The 22,634-nt window shown below is 55.8% G+C and overlaps 2 protein-coding genes across 6 annotated transcripts in view; one reads left to right on the top strand and one right to left on the bottom strand.

Annotated features, from left to right (window-relative positions):
* The window catches only part of SHANK3 (SH3 and multiple ankyrin repeat domains 3), a 46,636-nt gene extending 45,218 nt beyond the window's left edge, over positions 1-1,418 (bottom strand). For 2 of the 3 annotated variants that reach the window (XM_055141888.1, XM_055141887.1), the window contains exons 1-2: positions 1,161-1,296; positions 808-1,011 (exon numbers count right to left, since the gene is read on the bottom strand). In XM_055141888.1, coding sequence (XP_054997863.1) covers positions 808-1,011; positions 1,161-1,223 — 267 coding nt within the window. In that variant the 5' untranslated portion in view covers positions 1,224-1,296. Of the gene's footprint in view, positions 1-807; positions 1,012-1,160 lie in introns of all 3 variants that reach the window. The other variant, XM_055141886.1, reaches the window with a different exon arrangement.
* ARSA (arylsulfatase A) lies at positions 601-22,225 on the top strand. Of its 3 annotated transcripts, none has more exons than XM_055141890.1 (10): positions 601-813; positions 13,658-13,689; positions 20,007-20,121; positions 20,208-20,448; positions 20,532-20,750; positions 20,848-21,017; positions 21,156-21,280; positions 21,365-21,492; positions 21,643-21,745; positions 21,839-22,225. In XM_055141890.1, the coding sequence occupies exons 4-10, from the start codon at positions 20,242-20,244 to the stop codon at positions 22,156-22,158; spliced, it is 1,272 nt and encodes a 423-aa protein (XP_054997865.1). In that variant the 5' UTR covers positions 601-813; positions 13,658-13,689; positions 20,007-20,121; positions 20,208-20,241; the 3' UTR covers positions 22,159-22,225. The 3 variants fall into 3 exon arrangements, with proteins under 3 accessions (XP_054997865.1, XP_054997864.1, XP_004610644.1); XM_055141889.1 differs by having other exon boundaries at positions 19,395-20,121; XM_004610587.2 differs by lacking the exons at positions 601-813; positions 13,658-13,689 and having other exon boundaries at positions 13,714-20,121.
* Positions 22,226-22,634: the final 409 nt, after the last annotated feature.

Genomic DNA, 22,634 nt, shown 5'->3' with positions numbered 1-22,634 from the left:
CTCCAAGCTGCCCCAGTCCAGCCTCGTAGGAGTCCCCCAAGTGAGAGGTGCGGGCAGGCTGCCCAGGGCCCTGAAAGCACTCTCTGTTCCCCTGAGCCAGGGGTCTGGGGAACTGCACTGCTCTCTGGCACCTGCTCCAAGCTGACTTTCCCAGGCAGCCCTATGCCACCACCTGGGCCAAGCTTTGAGCCAGCCTGGAGTAATGACCTGTCCAGACCGTGAGCCTAGGTGCTCATGCTTCACTGTGAATGTGGGAGCAGAGGAAGAAGACTTAGGGCCAGGGGACAAAGGCTGCCTGCTCAGAGTACCTATTTCTGCGGCTCACACCCACACTGCAAAGAGGTGCTCAGGGGAGTCAGGCACCACCCAGACCACACACACTGCACACCCGGAAACGCACTGCACAGTGCTCCTCGCACACACATCTGCACAGTGCTCCCTGCACGCGCATGCACGATGCACGCGCATGCACGATGCACACGCATGCACGATGCACACGCAGTCGTGCACACGCATGCACACTCCCTCCACAAGGCGCACACATTCGTGCCCTTTACACGTACACAAACTGCACACTGCTCCCTGCACACAGGCACACTGGCCGCACTCCAGAGCCGGCACACGCACTCACTCACACATCATTCACTGTTCCCTGGCACCCGCACGGCTCCCACCGCTCGCACTGCTCGCCGCACGCGCGGGGCGAGCAGCCCAGTTCCGCCACCGACTCCCTCGCGTTGCTCAGCCAGCGCCCGTCACTCCTGGGTCGCGGAGCCGGGGTCCCCCGGAGCGCGCCGCGCGGCTCACCTCCAGGTAGGGCAGGGGCGTGTCCAGGTTGGGCGGGTAGTCCTGCAGCAGCCGCTCTTCGTCCAGGAACTTGCCGGCCCGGCCCCGGGAGGGCGGCTGGAAGAGCCCATAGTTGAGCGCGTCCTGGAGACTGTGGTTGAGGGCGCAGAGCACGCGCTGCTTGGCTGCCCACACGGGCGCGGCCGGGTCGAAGCGCAGGCACTTCTGCGGCGGAGCGGGATGTTGAGCCGGCCCGATCCCCGCACCCCGCAGGGCCCACGGCCCCCGGGGCCCCCGGCCGGCTCCCCCGGGCCCGGGAGGAGGCGGCGGGGGAGGGGCGCGCCGGGCCGGGGTCGCCCGCGCCCCGCACTCACCGTCTGCTGCAGGTCCGGGATGCCGACGCGCACCACCACGGTGGCGGCCCCGGGGCCGTCCATGCCCGCGGCCGGGAACGCGGCGCTCGGGGGCTCCGCGCGGCGCCCCGGCCCCCCCGTGCCCCCCGCCGGGGCCCCGTCGGCCGCGCCGCGCGGGAGGGGGCCGGGGGGGGCGGGGGCCGGGGCCGGCGCAGGGGGCAGCGGCGCGGGGGGCTCAGCTGGGGCGGCGGCGGCGGCGGCGGCGCGGCTCAGCTGCATCGGCCCCAGCTCGGCGCGGCGCCGGCTTCCCCGGGGGCGGGCGCGGCGCGGGGAGGGGGCCCGAGGCGCGCGGGGCGCGGGGGCGGCGCGGGGGCCGCGGGGGGCGCGGGGCGCGCGGGGCGCGGGGGCGCGCGGCGGCGCGGGGGCCCCGGGGGCTGTGCCGGGGCGGGGGGCGCCCTAGGCCGCGGCGCGCGGGGGCTGCTGAGCGGCGGGGCCCGCGCCGCGCTCCTGCCGCCGGCGAACATCCGCCGAGCCGGGTAAGACGAGGCGCGGGGGGTCCTGGAACGGGGCGGGGGGCACGGGCCGGGTGGGGAGGGGGAGAGGAGAGTCAGTGTCGGGGCGGCAAGGGTCTCCCCTCGGGCCCCGGGAAGGTGCGGGGGACCCGCCCTGCCCCGCGTGGCCCTGGCGGCCGGGCTGTACCACGCGCGCGCCCTGCGCCTTCCCCCGGCCGGGACGAGGCGCCCCCCGCCGAGTTTGGGGAGTTGTCCCCGGACTTGGGCCCGCCTCTCCGCCGCCCCCTCTGCAGCCCCCCGGCCCCTGGAGCCAACGCTAGTCGCCCCCTCCCCGTCACCTTAGCGACGGCAGGGTGGGGGCGCGACCTAGGGGAAGGACCCAGGGGAGGGGGCGCCACGAGTCTCCACCTGCCACGGGGAAGTGAATTTTAGCTTTATGCGTTGTCGTGGCAACCGGGAGGGTGACGAGTGGGCGGAGGAGCGGGAGGCAGTGGAGAAGCTGGCTCGGGCGCCGCCACCGCCCTGGCGCTTCAGCCCCCAGCCCCGGGGGCCACCGGCGCCCCGCGTACCGGCCACCGGGTGGGCCCCGTGCCGCCCTACCCCTGAGCCAGCTCTGTCCCCCGCCCTCAGGAGTCCGCGGCTCCCCCTCCCCTCCCCTCCCGGCCCAGCCTCCCTCAGGAGACAAGAATGAGGCCCCAGAAACGCCCCCGGTGCCAGCCGGGGACCTCCCTGGTCCCCTCGCTTGCCTCCTGGGCAGCCCGTCCACAGCCCCTGCGCAGGAGCCCCCTGCCCGCCTCATCCCTGTTAACAGACCCCCCTGCCCAGGTCAATCCTAGCCCTTCAGCTCTGCACACAGAACCCCTGCCCCCTCCTCATCTCTGTGAACTGAACCCCCTTCCCAGAGTGCCCTCCCTATCAGCCCTGCCCCTTCAGCCCTGTATATAACCCCCTGCCCTTCTTAGCCCCAGCGCACAGTCCCTACCCCCTCAGCCCTGCCCCCTCAGCTCTTCTCTGGCTCAGCCCCACTCACTCAGCCCCTGCCCCCTTCAGCCCTGTCCTCTCAGCCCCTGCCCCCTTCAGCCCTGTCCTCTCAGCCCCTGCTCCCTTCAGCCCTGCATATCCAGCCCTTTTCCCCTCAGCCCCCAATAGCCTAGGACAGCCTGGAGCGGGTTCTGCCCCCAGGGGCCAGCCCTGACCCTGACTTCCCCATCCACCAGCCCTGGGAAAGGTTTCTGCTTCCCAGGACTCCACTGACCCGCAGAGCTGTGTGTCCAGCGCTGTCCAGTGCTACTGTGGTCTGCTGCTTTCTCCCCGGGCCTGGGCGGACCCTTTCTGCCCGGATGTGTGGCCCCAGGATGCCCAAACCACCCCCCCACCCCTCCGCGCACACACACACACACAGCAGACTACCCAAGGCCACAGGCCTGGCCTGAGTAGAGCTGAGGGTCCCCTGGGGTCCAGGCAGGATGGGAGGGGTGGGGAGAAGGGGGGTGCAGGAAGGGGCGGGTGGAAGCTCACTTAATCTGCAGGAAGCACCTGGTGGAGCCTAAGGCCAGCTTCCTGAGGCCGGCCCTGGACAGAGGAAGCCCGTGCTTTCCCGGCCCTCTCCGTCTCCACCACCTTCCTGCCTGGCTCTCTGTCCCCGCAGTCATCAGGCCCAGCACCCTGACATCCCAGACGCCACCCCTCCTGACATCGCTTTTCTGCCAACACCTACCTCCCCTCTACTTTGAGCACAGAACTTGACACCCCTAAGGGCTGAGGCCAGAGTCATCTGCACCTTCCCCACCAGCTCCGGCTGCCTAGACAGCCCGGCCAGACTTCGCTGGTGCCCTTTGGGCCCCCAGACCTCCCTCTTCTCTAGGTGAATCCAGCCTGCTCACCCTGCACTGTGGCTGCCCTGCCCCAGGAGTTCAGGAGCCCTTGCTTGGGGTTGGCACCCAGGGTGCACCCGGGTCATGTGGGTTTCCAGCCTGCACACTCCCCAGCTCCACCACCACAACGGCACAACAACAAAAGGCAGAATCACTTCACCCACTTTCTGTCCATCCTCGTGAGGAGGAGGGGGAGGGGGGCTGTGCCTGCTCTGTGTCCAGAGCAAAAGACCCTCAGACTACCACATCCTCGAATTGCCTGGCGCCCTGCCCCTCCCTGCTGGCCCTCTCCTCTGCCCTAAGCCAGCTTTAGGGCCACGTTCCCTCCGTCCCCACATCCTACACACACTCAGACACCAACAGGCCTTCTGGAGCAGAGCACCCCTGAAGGCTCCCAGCCTTGCATCAGCTCCTGCATGAATGGTCCCCCTACCCAAGCCCACCTCCTGCCTCCAAGCTTAGCTCCTGTCCTGAGGAGGCAGTTCACCCACTGCGGCTCACGGTCCCACAGCCCTGCACCACGTCCCCTCCCTCCCTTTCACTCTGGAGTTGCTTCCTCGGCCCAGCCCTCACTGAGTCTTGGGTGCTTCTAAGTCCCTGGCACATGTCCGTCCATCCATCCATCCATGAGGATTTCCTGCCACCCTCCCCACCCTGTTTCCAAGACAACCAGAGAGGCAGCTGGTGTCCTGCTGGCCGCCCCTGCCCTTGATTTGCTGTCCTGGTTTCCACTCTCCCCGAGTGTGCCCTGCTCTCCACTCTCCGCCCCCCATCCCTTCCTTTCATCTGCTCCCTCCTGCACACACTCCTGCCTTCCCAGAAGCCACTTCTCTGTGCCCACGGGATGCTCACTGGAACAGGAGCTTTCCCTAGAGCTCTGCTGACCATTCAAGGTCCTGGACTTCCTGGGCAGGTAGAGCAGGGGTTCCACTGTTACCTCCAGGCTCTCTGCACTCAACTTTTGTAGACCCTCTCACAAAGCAGGGCAGTTTGAGTCTAGAAGCCATGAAAATTCTTTTCACTAGGAAACTAGATGTGCTATATTTTGGGGGTTGTTTTTGGCCACACCCAGCGACACTTGGTGCCAGGAACCAACTTCAGGCTTCTACATGAGAAGCATCTGTTCCAGCCCTCGCGCCCTCGCCACCACCTACCGGTCAATGTTTGCTGTGTATTTGATTGGCCTCCCAAGCAGTGCTCAGAGGTTGGAGGCCCCTGTCACCAGCAGTGATTCAAAGCAAGGGCCCGAGAATGGTGCTGCTCCTGACCTGAGCCACCAGAGTTGCTCAGGGGACCGTGTGATGCCAGGGATCAGCCTGGGGCTGGCCACATACAAAACATATGCCTAAGTCACTGAACTATCTCCAGCTCTCAACAGACGTTTTATTGTTCCTAGTTATTTAATATTCATCAGTAAATTTAGATTTTATTTCCTCCTGACTTCCATATTTCAGTTTTATTTTTCTAGGAATACCATTTTTGGGGGCTGGAGCGATAGCACAGCAGGTAGGGTGTTTGCCTTGCACACGACCAACCCAGGTTCGATTCCTCCGCCCCTCTCAGAGCCCAGCAAACTACCGAGAGTACCGCGCCTGCCTGCCAGAGCCTGGCAAGCTCCCTGTGGCATATTCAATATGCCAAAATCAGTAACAATAAGTCTCACAATGGAGACGTTACTGGTGCCTGCTCGAGCAAATCAATGAGCAATGGGATGACAGTGATACAGTGATACCATTTTTGGAGGGGTCACATCTGACTATATTCAGGGCTTACTCTGGCTCTGTGTTCAGTGATTACTCCTGACAGGGCTCACGGAACTACTTGGGTGCTGGGGATCGAATCCTGCTTGACTGTGAGCAAGGCAAGCACCCCGCCTGTTGTTCTATCTCTTCAACCTGGAATATAAAATGTTTAAAGAATTGGCTTTCGTCTTATTAATCCTCTGTCTCTGTTTTATTTCATTCTGATTATTTGTCTCTACTTTCTGAATTTTTATTATTCGTTGGCTAAGTTCTTAAACTTACACACCTCATTTGTTTGGTCTTTTTTCTATTTTTTTTTTTGTAGTCTCTTTTATCTTTGTGTTTTGGTTCTTGGGCCACACTCAGCAGTGCTCATGGCCTGCCCCCAACTCTGTGCTCAGGGGTAGCTCCCAGCAGTGGAGCAGAACATGAGCTGTCACTTTCAACCATGATTTCCTGAGTGCAAAGTATGTGCCCAACCTGGTGATCTACCCCCAGGTCTTTGTGTGTTTGGTTGGTTATATTCTCTTTTTTGACAATATCATGTAAAGCTGTAAAGGCCCAAGTGCCACTATAATTACACCCATTAAGTACTGATTATTAGTATTTAAATATTTACCCTGTTCTAATTTTCCTATATCAATTATAACTTTGTTTAGGAATCGCAGGGAAGCTGTGCCTATTTAAGTTTTCACACATGTATGAGAAGATCTGAAAATTACTTTGTTCAGCCTAGTGTCCTTGTAGCCTTAATGAAAAGAAAGAAACTGGGGCTGGAGCGATAGTACAGTAGGTAGGGCTGTTTGCCTTGCATGCAGCCCACCTGGGTTCAATTCCCATCATCCCATATGGTCCCCTGAGCACCACCAGGAGTGATTCCTGAGCACAGAGCCAGGAATAACCGCTTAACATCACTAAATGTGGAACCAAAACAAACAAAAATAAATAAGAAAGAAATTCTAGGGGGAGACTGAAAGAATGCTTTTGAGAACGCACTTTCTTGTTTCACACAGAGCAACTGTGCTTGTGCTCTGGGGTCCCAGTATGTTTGGGGACTTGGGGATGGGGAGGTTCAGGTAAACAAGCCCTCATACAAACACACACATGCTACCTCTCTGCCCAGAATTGAGCAGTAAGCCTGAGCGAGGATTCATGTCCTAGGTTGTTTTGAAAGGAGACTGGCCTTTGGTTTCTGATTTCTTCTTGCATGGCAGGATGGCCAGAGGTGGTCTAGATAATACTGAGCATGTGAAGACACGAAGACCAACTTGCTAGCCTGGTACGTAGTTTTAATTGGTCGCCATCACACCAAGCTTATTCATGCACCGTGCAAATGTTCCATTGAATATTTAAATTCCTTACTAATTTTGTATCTGAGTGGTTTATAAGTCACTGGGAAATGGGTTAGAATCTCACTGCTCTGCTAGTGACTTTTGTGATCTCTCCTTGATATTTTACCAATTTACCAAGTTTGATTTTATGTATTTTGTACCTTTGTTAATAAGTGCTCTCAAGTTTAGAATTACTATAGCTTTCTGATAAATGATTCCTCTTATCCTTATGTGGTACTGGAGGTGAAAAGATAGTACAGTGGATAAGGTGCTTGTCTTGTACACAGCCTATCAGCCTTCAATCCCTGGCAGCACAGTTCCCTGAGCACCAACAGGAGTGACTCCTGAGCACAGAGCCAGGAGTAAACCTTGAGCACAGTTGTGTGTGGTCCAAAACACACACACACACATACAAAAAAAAAAATTATGGTGTTTTCTTTTATCCCTAATAGTTTTTTTCCCTCTTTCTAGTAATTAACATAGTTACAGATTTTTTTGTATGACTTATCTTTTCTCACTGTTTTCCTTTTATTACCTTTTATTCCTTGCTATATGTTATATTCTTCATGTGGGCTTCTATAAATAGCTGTGTAGCTGGAATAGAAAAGAAATCCAGGGGCTGGAGAGATAGCACAGCGGGTAGGGCTTTTGCCTTGCATGCGGCCGACCCGGGTTCAAATCCCAGCATCCCATATGGTCCCCTGAGCACGGCCAGGGGTAATTCCTGAGTGTAGAGCCAGGAGTAACCCCTATGCATCGCCAGGTGTGACCCAAAAAAGCAAAAAAAAAAAAAAAAAAAGAAAAGAAATCCAATTTGACCATTTCCAATTGCTAGTTGTTTTTATAGTGATTAACGATATGTTTAGATTGATTTTTACCACCTAGTTTTGTGTGGTCTGCTTTTTCCTTAAGCTTTTTTGTGGGGGCCCAGGGTATGCTCAGCAATAGAGCATTTGCCTTGCTTGTCTGAGGTCCTCAGTTCCATTCCTGGTACAAACCTGCCCAAAGTTTCTCAGCCTCTTTTTTCTCCCTTTCTGCCCTCCAATGCCCTCCATTGGTTTACTCAAGGTTTCTTTATGAGAATTACTTTCAACATGAGAAATTACCAAAGTTAATTTAACTAGTATCTGTACCTCCATCTATGTCACATTAAAACTTTAGAATACTCTATAGTCACCTCACTCACCTACAGGTTTTGTCCATTTTGTCCCTCCCACCCACCCTGCCGTTGATTGGTCGTCTGATCACCAGTGAATATCAGCTTTGATTCAGTCACATGCTGACCACATCCTTTACTCACTGTCATTTCTTAAATCTCCTCTTTCCTTTTCAGTTCATTGTTTCGTCTGAAATATACACTTTCAATTTTGTTAAACTAATGTCTAGAAGTTAGGATTTCTTCCAGTCTTTGGAATATCTTATTTCATCCCCATTCCTGAATGCAAACATAACCCATAAAGAACTCTGATTATGTTCAGTTTCTCTTTCAATACTTTGAAGATTTTCCCTTCTGAGTGCTAAATTTGCAGTAATCTTCTCAAGTCTGATTTCTGTCTCACCAATTCTCTCTTTGCATTTATTCTCTTGTGATTCCAACTAGAAACAGTTTTTTTCCACCTATGGTTTTCTGTTCCAATGGTCATATAGATCTTATTTCTAGAGGCCCTCAGTATTAGTATCCCTTAATTATTAATAATTGGTGCTTTATTAGCTACTATTTAATCTTGCTCACATTATTGAATCCTCTTACTCTTTTTTTAGCAGAGGCCTTTCCTGGAGGTATTTCCGTTGCCATACTGAGTGGTGCAGGGATAAAGGGGTGCCCAGGGATGGAACCTAGGGCCTTGTGTGCTCTGCGTCCCCAGGCACAGCTTCTCTGAATAGTGACATTTTCCTTTTTACTCAGTGCGACTCTAGTACTTTTCTTTTGGCTTGAGTCATTTCAAAGATATTTGGCTTTTTTTTTTGTTTTTAGTTGGCAGTTCTGCTGTGGGTATTAGAGGGACTTCTTATTTGTCCTTTGTAGCATCCACAGACCCACCTTTTTTTTTTTTTCAATCAAATCACCATGAGAGACAGTTATAAAGCTCTCATGTTTGAGTTTCAGTTATACAATGATCGAACACCCATCCCTCCACCAGTGTACATTTTCCACCACCAATGTCCCCAGTATCCCTCCCCCACCCCATCCCACCCCTCTCACTATCTCTATGACAATTTCCCTCTTACTCTCTCTCTCTACTTTTGAGCATTATGGTTTGAAATACAGATACTGAGAAGCCATCATGTTTGGTCCTTTATCTACTTTCAGCACACATCTCCCATCCTGAGCAATCCCTCCAACCATCATTGACTTAGTGATCCCTTCTCTATCCCAGCTGCCTTCTCCCCCAGCTCATGAGGCAGGTTTCCAATCATGGAGCAATATTCCTGGCCCTTGTCTCTACTGTCCTTGGGTGTTGGTGTCATATTATGTTATTTTATATTCCACCAGTGAGTGCAGCACAGACTCACTTCTGATGCTTGATATGGACCCTATATGCACATGTCCATTGAGAGGAGAACCTCTAACTCAGGGCCTCTTTTAGGATCATCTCTTAACCTTGGGGTTCTAGGGATTATACAGAGAAAAGAATTCAAACTCCAAAACAAGTGGTTATAGCAGTGGTCACTTGTTCACAGTGAGGCCAAGGGCAGGGCTCTGAGTACCTCCACAGCACTCCATATGGGTGGCATCTATTAATTTGGTTATATCTTGCTCTTTTTCAAATTTGATGTATTGTTTTTCCCTTTTTTCTCTTTCCTAATTCTTCTTGGCAGTTTCTGATTTCTTGATCAGGTCTCAATCTACACCTCTTTTTTTTTAAGAGCCCTCACCCAGAAGTGCTCAGGGCTGACTCCTGGCCTGTGCTCAGGGATCACTCCTGGTGTTGTGTAGGGAATGATAATATGGGCTATTAGGGATAAAACTTGGGTTGAACACATGTAAGGCAAGTGCCTTCTCCACTGTACTGTCTCTCCAGCCCCTCCAACTGCACCTTTAGGCTCTGCAAATGTGTTGGCATGCTTGCTTGTTTGGGGAATTGAGAGGGTCTCTTGTCTGGCTAATTTGGTCTCTGAGGCCCGGGAAGGACTAAGTTGAGACTGGAATTCCCACCCCCAGCCCGGGATGATTTGCATTGGCGCCTGCTGGGCACTCATGCTGCCACCTACAACTGCTTGAATTCCGTTCCAAACCGCCCAGAGAGTATATATTTAAACTCACACCATTTGAAGGGAAGCCTATGCTGTGAATTCTGAAGGGAGACTTTACTTTCATCAGGTGGTGAGGTGGCTGCAAAATCTATCAAATCTTTCCTTTCTCTTTCCCATGAAAGCATATTCCCTTCCTCGTCTTTCTAGATACTGTGTTCTTTCGAGGGTGGGGCCAGGGATCTTGAGGCCTCATTTTGGTCTTTTGAACTATCTCCCTGGCCCCTGAATTATAGCTTCTCAGGGTACACAGCCACACCCTGCACTCAGAGGTCAAAGGTCCTAGAGTTATGAGTGGCCCCAGGGCACCATGCTAACCTGTCAGGCCCAGGCTATAGTTATGGTATGTCTGGGGGAAAGCACTTGCCTTCTCTCAAGCTCAGTTTTATCTTCCAGAAGGTGCTGCTCGTTTCTTGTCAGATTCCCTTACATTTATAGAGGGGTTTAGGTTATGTCCTTGAAGTTTCCTGTTTAGCTACATGCATTAATAAGCATCGGCCAGACAGAAATCTCTGGAGTACATCAGTTTGTGTGACACAAAGAGGAAAGGCATGGTCAAACGGTACGAAATGATCTCTCTCACCTGGGGGACTTAGAATGAGGCAGGAATAAAGATCCAAAGGTAACATAACAGGACCTGACCCACACAACTGAGTTGGGGAGGTGAGAGGAAGGTGAGTTGGGACAGAGGGAGACTGGGGTCCTTGGAGGAGGGAGACAGGCACACTGGTGATGGGTGTGGTGTTGGAATTAAGTCCATGAGAAATTGTTATTAATACTATTGTATGTGTAAAACACAAAAAAGAAAAAAAAGAGGGAGCGCGACACTGCGGGCACTGGGCACAGGGCAGTGGCGCTGTCTCTTCCGCCGCCCGCGTTCCGTAGTCTCCAGCCACTTCCCCCACCCTAGGGAGATTGATGGCGATGATGAGGCAGGCGAAGGATGGAAAGGAGCCAAGCTGGTTGGTCTCAGTTGCAGTTTATTCCATTCCCATCTCCATTCTCCATTCTCCTCTGATTCTCCTCCTGCTTCTTCCTCCCCCATGCTACTTTATTCTCCTTCTCCTCTGGATCTGGATCTCGATCTAGCTTCTCCAGATCCCGCTCTGGGACTCGCACTGGGACTGGCCGGGGACAGGCCCTGGGACTGGCCCTGGAACTAGCTCTGGAACTCGACCCCAGCCCACTCTTTCAGCCTAGTTAAATCCCCAAGAATGAGGAGTTGGGGCTTACACATAGGTGTGGTCACAATCAATGGGGTAAAGTTCTATCCCTTAGGGGATGCTTCTTCTAGGACAGAATCACTTTCAGCAGGACACCCGCCCAAGAGCGGAATCCCATGGGTGTGTTTCTCTTCTCCTTGTCCAACTAACATATAAGTATTTATATTATTAATCATTTTGTATGGACATAGCAAGAGATGCATTAAGCTTATAGAATTGCTCTCCTGGGGTCATCTCGATCTCTGACTACAGTGCTCAGACCAGATTAGTCTTTCCTATCCCTAGCAGGGTCCTAGTCTCGTTGTTGCTTTTGGATCATGACATGACAAAAGATATTGTTTTAAAGTAAACTATTCAAAAGACATAAGAGAGGAGAAAGACAATATTAACTTACAATACAAGTTCACTATCCTAGCAAGGTCTGACCTTACAAATTAACAGAGTTTGATTAGGGGAAGAGCTGAATAACTAGTTGGGGAAGGGAGCATAGAAGTGATTACAGATAAACAAAGGAATGGGAGTGACTCAGGAGCACTTTGATGGGTGTGACTGATATACCTAAACTCCTAGTGGCAAAGGGAGCAGGACATACCAATGTAGTCTAGAATTGTTTAGAGATTATTACCAGATAAGCCCAAGCTCTGTGGCAAGGGAGAAAGGACAAACCAATGATATCCTACAATTGTAGACCAAAAAAAAATTTTATTATAAAAATTGATGGGTCCAAAGAGATCATACAATGGTTAGGGCATTTGCCTTACATGCCGCTGATTCAACTCAATCCCAGGTACCCCATATGGTCCCCCCAAGTGCTGCAGTGACTCCTGAGTGCAGAGCCAGGAGTAACCCCTGAACAATGCAGGTGTGACCCAAACACAACAACAACAACTTTTTTAATGAGATACCAAGAAAAACCAAGCATAATCGAATGTGTCCCACATGGTCAGCCACACCCTCTGTTCTGCTGAGGATTTTGTCATCTTAGTCCCAGTTTGCCTGTTCACCCAAGTTGTCACTTGGCGTCTTCCTGTCCTTCCCTCTCAGCACACTGACAGTAAGTGCTAGGACGTGGTGTACATTCCAGACTCAAGTGTTGGCTAGTTTGAGTGTTTGGGTTTTTGTTTGTTTTAATTTTGGTTTGGTGTACTGTTTTGTTGTTTGGGGCTGTAACTACAGTGCTTGGGGGTTGCTCCCAGCTCTCCCAGTAGAGCTCAGGGAAGCAGATGGCACCTGAAGTTTAACTGATCCTCTTCCTATGGACCATGCATTCCGACACGTCTCTCTTGCCTGTGGATAGTGACTTAATGATGGAATTGGTGCCTACCAAGTCTTGAGAAGGAATGACCAAGAACACATTGGAACTTCCAGAAACACTGCCCCCATAGCATCTGCGAACTGGCCTCCAAGGAGCCACTCTCAGTGATCGACAAACTTGAGATCTGAAATTTGGCACCTCAGTGCTGGACCAAACCCTTTTGCTTCTGGCCCTATCCTGGCTTCTGAATGGATCGCATAGGAATGATGTTCACGTCCCGCTCATCCCTGCATTTCCCCTCTTCACCCTTTTGCTCCCTACATGTGGGTCTCTAGGATCACCATCCACCCACAGGTCCATATGACAGCACTTCTGTTGGTCTGGGTCCCTAAAGGAAACAGAGAACCTCCAAGCCCAGCCATTTTGCAAACTGAATTTTCTATGAGCAACAAATAAATACCTATTGTGTTCAGTCACTTAGGTCTGGGGATGAATCAAAGTCGTTGGTGTTTCCTCAGCTGATAGAAGGGGGAGATCTGTGCCTCCCCACCCCATCACCTTGGCCTGTTGCCCAGCACATCTGTTCCAGCCATGTGCTTGAGAAGTACAGAGATTAATGCAAGAGGTGGACACACCCATGCTGTCCCTTGGCTGGTCCAGTGGCAACCTTGCACTCCCTCTGATTAGCAGGTAGCAGCGGTCTTGAGTGTCTGGGAAGTGATATCTGTTCAGACAGGGGCCGGACCCCCAGAACCCAAGCTGTTCCTCCCCAGCTGCGTGGGCAGGGTCCCGGGACTACGGGTGACTCACATCCAGGAATTGGGTGTCCAGTGCTGTGAGTCAGTTCCGGCCCTTTTCCGGAGAATGAGGGTCTCTCCACCCCTGGCACTAAAATCTGCTTCTGTACTGGCCTTTCTGGCACCTGCTTCTACCACCTGGGCACTCTCCTCCCACTCCCCATCTCCCTCTGTCCTCCAGAGGTCAGTCTGCCCAGAGCTGGGCCTGAGGTTTGCTGCTCCCTCCACTTCAAAGGCACCCCCTGAAGTCATGGTGAGTGCGTGTCCTCCAGCCTTCCAAGGGAGGCAGGGGAAAGTGAGGAGGTAGGCACAGTCCAGCCGTCCCAGCGTTTTGGGCTACCTTCCCCCAGTAAGGTGAGGCCTTGCCCGGATCTTAGTTCCATGAACTGTGGGCCCCTACTTTAATTATCAGCATACATTAGGGTCACCCGGGCCCCCACCAGTCCCGGATCCAGAAATTCACCGTCACTCTGTCGAGTGTAGGATCAATTCTGAAAAACTCATTTCTCTTCTTTCTATTTTTTTGCTGCAGTTGATGAGCTCCAGGGAGTTCACACCTGCCAGGTGAGTGTAGTGCCACAAAGCTCCAGCCCCTGCCTCTTCCGCTCTTCATGCCTTGGAACTGTGCAAAGTTGGGCAGTTCTGCTTTGCCCTGCCCACAGACCCCCGTGTGGCAGGTGCCTCTCATCCCCTGCCTGACCTGCACCAGTCCAGTGGGGTGGCCCTGTTTGTCCACTCAGAGTCCAACTTGGGCCCACATGTTGGGTTAGCTCCGGATGGTCTTTCCAAGCTCCAGTTCTTTTTTTTTTTTTCTTTTTGGGTCACACCCGGCGATGCACAGGGGTCACTCCTGGCTCTGCACTCAGGAATCACCCCTGGCGGTGCTCAGGGGACCATATGGGATGCTGGGATTCGAACCCGGGTCGGCTGCGTGCAAGGCAAACGCCCTACCCGCTGTGCTATCGCTCCAGCCCCTCCAAGCTCCAGTTCTTGAAAGGACAGAAAGATGGCCCCCTGCTGGCCTGGCAGGAAAGGGCACATAAGAGCAAATGCCCACATAGGAATCCAGGTGCTTTGGTGGGGGTGCAGCTGCCAGTCCCAGGCCAGGCGCTCTTCACAGGCTTGGTCTCTGAGAGGGGTGTTGGAGGTGGGGGCTTCCCCTCCCCTTGCCCCAGCTTAAGCCCCAGCTGCCTGATGTACTATCTCTGTCTCCCCCTCACTTCAACTCACGCGCCCTCTGTCCCCTCGGTTGCTTCAGCTTCAACACCCCTGGGGTATCACAGGCCCTGGCAGTCCTGTCCAGCTGCTGCAGTGACTGATGACGCAGCAGCAAGAGTAGAGACTTGGGTCAAGGGTGTGGTGAGGCTCACACCTCACATGTGAGGCCCTGGGCTTGATCCCCTGCCCTTCAAATATGGCTGATGATAATAGCAGGGCAGACCTGTGTCCTGCTCACACCAACTGGGGCATCACCAGGGGCATCTTCTCTGGGCTTATCACCTTCTCCTCCCACCAAAGATGCCAAAGGGACAATGGGTCAGTGTGTAAAAACACATAAAAGGAAAAGAAGGGAAGAGGGCGCGGAGGAGAGCACCTCACGGCACCGGGCACAGGGCACAGGGCAGCAGCGCTGTCTCTCCCGCCGCCCGCGTTTGGTAGTCTCCAGCCACTTCCCCCACCCCGAGGAGATTGATGGTGATGATGAGGCAGGTGAAGGATGAAATGGAGCCAAGCTGGTTGGTCTCAGTTGCAGTTTATTCCGTTCCCATCTCCATTCTCCTCTGATTCTCCTCCTGCTTCTTCCTCCCCCATGCTACTTCATTCTCCTTCTCCTCTGGATCTGGATCTCGATCTGGCTTCTCCAGATCTGGCATTGGAACTCGCCCCGGGACTGACCCTGGGACTTGTACTGGGACTCGCCCCCAGCCCACTTTTTCAGCCTAGTTAAATCCCCAAGAATGAGGGGTTGGGGCTTACACATAGGTGTGGTCACAATCAAAAGGGGTAAAGTTCTTTCCCTCAGGGGATGCTGCTTCTAGGACAGATACTCTTTCATCAGGACACCCGCCCAAGAGCGGAATCCCATGGGTGTGTTTCTCTTCTCCTTGTCCAACTAACATATAAGTATTCATATTATTAATCATTTTGTATGGACATAGCAAAAGATGCATTAAGCTTATAGAACTGCTCTCCTGGGGTCATCTTGATCTCTGACTACAGTGCTCAGGCCAGATTAGTCTTTCCTATCCCTAGCAGGGTCCTAGTCTCGTTGTTGCTTTTGGATCATGACATGACATGTCCATGACCAAGCTCTTAACATATAGTTAAGCATTAGGTGCTTTGGCCAGGCCTATCTCGATGCCAGGGTAGCACATAGCTCACCGCTTGCCCTGGGCCCGTCCCGTCTCTCGTTGGGACCCTGTTTATGGGGGTGCTAGGAAGTAAGGGCAGCTGAGGCTTAATTCGAGAAAGCAGATGCCCGGGAGTGAATAATATTTGAAGCCAATTAAATCCCATGTTACCAAAGCATATTAACAACTGTCTTTCTTTGTCCATACAAAAAGGATATTGTTTTAAAGTAAACTATTCAAAAGACATAAGAGAGGAGAAAGACAATATTAACTTACAATACAAGTTCACTGTCCTAGCAAGGTCTGACCTTACAAATTAACAGAGTTTGATTAGGGGAGGAGCTGAATAACTAGTTGGGGAAGGGAGCATAGAAGTAATTACATATAGTCAAAGGAGTGGGAGTGACTCGGGAGCACCTTGATGGGTGTGACTGATATACCTAAACTCCTAGTGGCATAGGGAGCAGGACATACCAATGTAGTCTAGAATTGTTTAGAGATTATTACCAGATAAGCCCAAACTCTGTGGCAAGGGAGAAAGGACAAACCAATGATATCCTACATGTCAGAACAGGGGGAGAGGAGGAAGTTTGGGGCCAGGGAGGGCCTGACTGAGAATGAGACAAGTGATTCTACGAGGAGAAGAGACGCGAGCTGAGCCAGTGGGCATCCAGTTTCTGGAAGGAAACAGCTCCCAGCCCTGATCTTCACTTGGCCTGGTACCAGCCTAGGGCAGGAGCCTAGGACAGCCACCAAGATCCGCACCCCATCGCCCCACCATGAGCTTTTTCCATTGGCTCCAGGCCACTCTCCTCTCCAATGCCACTCCTGCCCTCTGTGCCATGCCACGGGTGCTATGAGAACACCGGACTCAGCACTTCTTCTGTCTTGGTTTTGAAGTCAGACCTGCCAATACTCAGGGTTTTCTCCAGGCTCTGAGCTCAGGAATCACTCCTGGTGGGGCTCCTGGGACCATAGGAGGGAGGTGCCAGGGAGGGAACCCAGGTCAGCTATGTGCAAGGTAAGAGCCCTGCCCACTGGACTGTCTCTCTGAACTTGGGCAGCTCCTTGTAAAAGAAAACAAAAACCTGGGCCGGAGCCATAGTACAGTGGGTAGGGCGTTTGCCTTGCACACAGCCAACCCAGGTTCAATCCCCGGCATTCCACATGGTCCCCCAAGCACAAGCAGGAGTAATTCCTGAGTGCAGAGCCAGGAGTAACCCCTGAGTATTGCTGGGTGTGACCCAAAAGGCAAAAAAAAAGAAAAAGAAAACAGAAACTTTCACAGCACCTGGCAAGATGGTGAAGCCATCCTTCCTGGGAGCACTACACTAGGGCTCTGGGCTCCAGGCCCTTGCATGCCACTTTACCAAGAACGAGAGGTTGGTGGAGCTCTGGCTGTAATATAAGCAACTGGGCCTTCTAGGGGAGGGGCGCAGAGCCCAGCACCCACTCATGGCACACTGGGGGCAGAAGAGCAGGTTCGGGAAGGACACTGGTGCCAACAGCACCTCGTGTGCTGTGGCCTGCTACAGACACGCATGCATAATGAGCTGACCTCAGCCCATGACCCTTTCCCCAAAAACCTAGTGCCGACCACTCTGACCATCTTTTCGGCTCACCCTTTCCTTATGAAGACCCCCCATGTAGAACTTTCACAAAGGTCCTGGAATGTGGTTCAAGAGGAAGAGAGGGGCTGGAGCAATAGCACAGCGGGTGGGGCATTTGCCTTGCACACGGCCGACCAGGGTTCGATTCCCAACATCCCATATGGTCCCCTGAGCACCGCCAGGGGTGATTCCTGAGTGCAGAGCCAGGAGTAACCCCTGTGCATGGCCAAGTGTGACTCAAAAAGCCAAAAAAAAAAAAAAAATCAAGAGGAAGAGAACCTGCCTGCCCTGTGTGAGGCCCTAAGTGTCAGCTCCAGCACCCCCAAGGTGCCCCGCCCAGTGGCTGGAGGGCACTTGCTTGAGTAGAGGGTTTAGTAGTGTGCTGCTAAAACTGGGCTTTACAGCCACGTGCTGAGAGGGACCTGGGGGAAGGCTCCAGAGTCAGAGTCAATCGCGGTCCAGCTGTCCAGCTGAGCTCCTTTGTCCGCTGGCCCCTCCCCCATTGAAGCCATGCACCTGGTTTCTGGAGCTGGAAGCAAGTGCATGGAGGCCACCTGGGTGTGTGGGCATAACGTTGGAGACGTGGCTGTGGAAGCATACCTGGGCAGGGATGGGGGGCCCTGGGCATCTCTGCAGAGACGCTCCCAGCAGGTGCCTGCTTTCACTGAAGCAGCCCTTGCTGGCCCCCAGCTCTGGCCGCCAATGTGCAGGCTTCTCCGACCCCTTGTCTTAGGTGTTGAAATCACCCTGGCAAGGCCCCTCTCTGAAGTGTGGGCGTTCGTCCCAAATTAGACATGTCCCAGGCATCCAGGCTGCTTCCTGACCCTGGCAGGCCACCCCCCATCACGGCTGTCCCAAGCTGACTCCCCTGCCCACGCCTGCAGCAGAGCCAAAAAAACTCACAGCTCCGAAAGACTCAGTCACCTGCAGAGACTCGGCTTTGAACAAGCAGGGCCGGCGGCACGGCTCCCCACACAGGTCAGGGCCGGGCCGCTCCGCCAGCCTGTGTGCACGCCCCTGCCCAAGGGGCCCCAGAAACTGCTGGGGCAGCACCGCCGCCTTGCCACGGGCTCTTCCTGAGAATGAGGCTGATCTGCTGCCGCCACAGTGCGCCCCAGCCGGCCGTCCACAGGAAAGAAAGCCCTTTGGTGGATTCCTTTGAAAGTCCAATTCACAGCACCAACCAGCTGTGAGAGCTCCAATTATAAGTTCAAAGATTTCTGGGCCATGAGAAACTTTCTGTCCTGGCCAGACAGTCCAGACTGCTACCACACACAGTCCCGTCACAGGCTGCAAAGTCATGGCAAGGCCGTGGCCCGTCATTGGGGCCCACAAAGCCGGGTCCCTGTTGCCAGCCTATCTCAGGGTGCAGGGCGCCCTGCCCTGGCAACGCTGCTCCCCACTATGAAGCCTGAGCACTCAGCACCCTCAGGACTCTGCCCTCTCCCAGCCCTGCCCACACCAGTGCCCAGGCCTGTCCAGAGCTCATTGCTCTCCCCTGGCTTCAGGGTTGGTATCACAGGCGCCCTCCCCAGCCACTGCGGAAATGGTGTCCACATCCACTTTCTGGGGTGCCCTCCTTTACTTTGAGACCATTAAGCCAGGGACCCCAAAGGGGACCACATGACGGGCACATGGCTCAGTGGCAGAGCACCTGCCTCAGGTGAGACTGCAGCACCACACCAAAATTCTACGGATGAAACTGTCCATCCAGTGCTCTTCAGCATTGGAGCCAGGAGCCAGGTGCCTCATCTTCAGATGCACCATCAGATGCCTTCTACCCAGGGCAGACAGCAATGCACCTATCACACACAGTGTACATGGCGTACCCAGCACACACAGTATACATATAGCACAGTTCCAAGGTATACACACAGCACACACAGCACCCACACAGCACACACAATATAAACCGTATAAGTACTGCACACACAGAGTATACGGTATAGATGCAGCACACACAGCATACACAGCACACAGTGGTGTACATGCAGCGCCCACAAAGCACACGGTGGAACACTTGCACACACATTATACATGTATACATGCGGCACACAGTATGTACACGGCACACCGTATACATGGTCTACATACAGTGCAGACACATCTCACAAATAACATGGTACACTGCATGCACACACCATATGCACAGGCCGCAAGGGCAGCTCGGGGCGCAGCTGCTGACAGCAGAAGGAAAGGGAGGAGGGCTGAGGGGCGTGTCCAGGAGGCTGGGGGCGCGGCAGGAGAGGATCGGGGATCACCTCTGTTTGCACGTTCACCGGTTTGCCCCGCGCGTTGGGGCTTTTAGCAGGTAGGACCCGCTTCTCCCGCCCGACCTGCCCACGGGGTCACGCGCACGCCGGCCGGCGCACCCGGCACCAACGGCGTCAGGGCGCACAGCACGCGCGCGCCCGCACCCCGCACCGCGCCCCCCGCGACCCCCGGGCCCCAGCCGGGAACCCCCACCCACGCCGACCTCCGGGCCAGCTCCGGCCCCGCCCAGCCGGCCGCCCAGCAGCCCGCCGAGCCCGGCCCGCCCCGGCCCGCCCCGCCGGCGCGCGCGATCACGGGGCCAGGGGCGGGGCGGGACGCGGAAGCCGGAGCGGGCCCCGCCGCCCGCCGCACCGCTCAGACCCGCTGCGCCTCACTCCGCACCGCCCAACCGAGCCTCGCTGCGCCCCGCCCCACTTCCACGCCGCGCCTCAGACCGCTTAGGTGAAGCCCCTACGAACCGAGGGGCCAGTCCTGGGGACTCGGGACCGACCGGGAGGGTCTGGGGCCCCCCAGACCGGGAGGGTCTGCGGGCCGGTGCAATCCATGGGCGCCCTGTGGCTGCTGGCACTGGTGGGGGCCGCTGGCCTGGCCGCTGGGCTGCCCCCCAACATCCTGCTCATATTCGCCGATGACCTGGGTTATGGAGATCTCGGGGTCTACGGGCACCCCAGCTCCACCACCCCCAACCTGGACCAGTTGGCCGCCGGGGCCCTGCGCTTCACAGACTTCTACGTGCCCGTGCCTCTGTGCACGCCATCCCGGTATGTGCACGGGGCCTGGGCTCCGGGTGGGGGCCCGGTGCTCGGGCACAGCCACCAGTCTCTCTGTTCACCTTGCCCGCCTGCAGTGCCGCTCTGCTGACCGGCCGCTTCCCGGTGCGGATGGGCCTGTACCCGGGAGTCCTGGAACCCAGCTCGCGGGGGGGCCTGCCCCTGGATGAAGTGACCATGGCCGAGATGCTGGCCGCTCAAGGCTACCTCACAGGCATGGCTGGAAAGTGGCACCTTGGGGTGGGCCCTGACGGGGCCTTTCTTCCCCCCAACCACGGCTTTCACCGCTTCCTGGGGATCCCCTACTCCCACGACCAGGTGAGCTTGGCCAGCTGCGGCCCTGTCCTGGCTGCCGGGCCCAGTCTGCCCCGCCAGCTGAGTGCAGCTGCCCCCCACCTCAGGGCCCGTGCCAAAACCTGATCTGCTTCCCGCCAAACACCACCTGCGAGGGCTCCTGTGACCAGGACCTGGTGCCCATCCCACTGCTGAACAACCTGACAGTGGAAGCACAGCCGCCATGGCTGCCCGGCCTGGAAGCTCGCTACGTGTCCTTTGCCAGGGAGCTCATGACTGATGCCCAGCGCCTAGGCCGCCCTTTCTTCCTGTACTACGCCTCGCACGTGAGGGCCCCTGCACCCCCAGCCGTCCCCCTGCACGCACACGCACATGGCCAGCCCGCCCGGCCCCGCCCCTGCTGACTCCAGTCTCTGCCCTCAGCACACCCACTACCCCCAGTTCAGCGGCCAGACCTTTGGGGGACGATCGGGCCGGGGGCCTTTTGGAGACTCCCTCATGGAGCTGGACGCAGCAGTGGGGGCCCTGATGACGGCCTTGGGGGACCTAGGACTGCTGGGGGACACGCTGGTCATCTTCACTGCTGACAACGGGTGCGTTCGGGGCGGAGCTGCCCACTGCTTCCAGGCCAGGCTCCCGGAGATACTGGCCCCTTGACGGCCACACCGGCCCGGTGGGGCTGGAGAGGGCTGGGCGCTGGTTTGATGACCAGCGCTTGTCCTGTCCCCCAGACCTGAGACCCTGCGCATGTCCCACGGCGGCAGCTCTGGCCTCCTGCGCTGCGGAAAGGGAACCACATTTGAAGGGGGCGTCCGAGAACCTGCCCTGTTCTTCTGGCCAGGTCACATAGCCCCAGGTCAGTGCTCGCACCTGTGCCTCCCTGCCCTGTGCCCCTCTCCAGCCAGTGGCTAGTAAAGTGACTGTGTGGGCCTGCCCCCAGGTGTGACGCATGAACTGGCCAGCACCCTTGACCTGCTTCCCACCCTGGCGGCGCTCAGCAGGGCCACGCTGCCCAACACCACCTTGGACGGCTTCGACCTCAGCCCCGTGCTGCTGGGCACAGGCACGGTGAGGCCCTGAGCAGCCCCTCGCCTGGTGGGCACCCGTTCCTCCGGGAGTCCCCATGGGCTCCAGCAGGTGTGAGGGGCAGGGCCTTGGGGACAGGTCGGGGTGGGGGGGACAGGCTGCATGTGACGCTCTGCCCCCACCTGCCCCCAGAGCCCCCGGAAGTCTCTCTTCTTCTACTCGCCCTTCCCAGACATGATCCGTGGGGTCTTTGCAGTGCGGAGTGGGAAGTACAAGGCTCACTTCTTCACCCAGGGTAACGCCCGCCTTACCAGCTCCCCAGCCCAGCACCCCCTCCCCCTCCCGGGCCCTGTGCACAGACACAGCCCCCACACTGCCCCCTCACCAGGGTCTACGCACAGCGACACCACAGCTGACCCTGCCTGCCACTCTACAAGCCCTCTGACAGCCCACGAGCCCCCGCTGCTCTTCAACCTGGCGGAGGACCCCAGTGAGAACTACAATCTCCTCGAGAAAGTGACAGACGTCTCCCCGGAGGTGATGCAGGAGCTGAAGCACCTCCAGCTGCTCAAGGCCGAGTTCGATGCTTCTGTCGTCTTCAGCCCCAGCCAGATGGCCCAGGGCGAGGACCCCGCACTGCAGATCTGCTGCCTGCCCAGCTGCAGCCCGAAGCCCAGCTGCTGCCACTGCCCAGAGTCTCAGAACTGAGGGCCCTGCGGTGCTGAGGGGTGGCGCCAGAGAACCAATAACACCAGCTGACACTTGTTGGCCTTAATAGTGCTCCTTCCTGTAGTCTGGGCCAACCAGCTCCCCGCACTGCCAGCTAGCGCCTGCCCCGCCCCCAACTCTCCGGGGCAGGACAGGATGAGGTGGGGTTGCGCTGGCTGCAGCACAAGGCCTGGGCAGGTGGGTGCCCCGGGGAGCAGCTCAACTCTCAGGTGAGTGGGGATTGCACATCCCCAAAGGGCACTCCGGAGACAGCCCCAGGCCTGCAATTCCTGTGCTCTGCACACCTTAGGCCCACCGGATGTGTAGGAGCTGTCGGAATTCATCCTGCTCCTAGCCTAGCCTGAGGGTCTGTTTTTTTCTTCCATCTGGTCACCTTGTGTGTGCCCTGGGGTCTGTGAGAGCAGTTCACCCAAAGGGCTGCCTCCCCCTCCCTTCTTGTACCCTTCATAGCCCCA

The sequence above is a fragment of the Sorex araneus genome, chromosome 6 (genome assembly GCF_027595985.1).
Source record: "Sorex araneus isolate mSorAra2 chromosome 6, mSorAra2.pri, whole genome shotgun sequence".
NCBI lineage: Eukaryota > Metazoa > Chordata > Mammalia > Eulipotyphla > Soricidae > Sorex > Sorex araneus.
This window is presented reverse-complemented; position numbering and strand designations above follow the sequence as displayed.

Coding starts and splice junctions, on each gene's coding strand:
- ARSA (XM_055141889.1), top strand. CDS start 19,904: ATGGGCGCCCTGTGGCTGCTGGCACTGGTGGGGGCCGCTGGCCTGGCC. Junction 20,122..20,207: donor CCTCTGTGCACGCCATCCCG/GTATGTGCACGG, acceptor GCCCGCCTGCAG/TGCCGCTCTGCTGACCGGCC. Junction 21,493..21,642: donor TGCTGCTGGGCACAGGCACG/GTGAGGCCCTGA, acceptor ACCTGCCCCCAG/AGCCCCCGGAAGTCTCTCTT.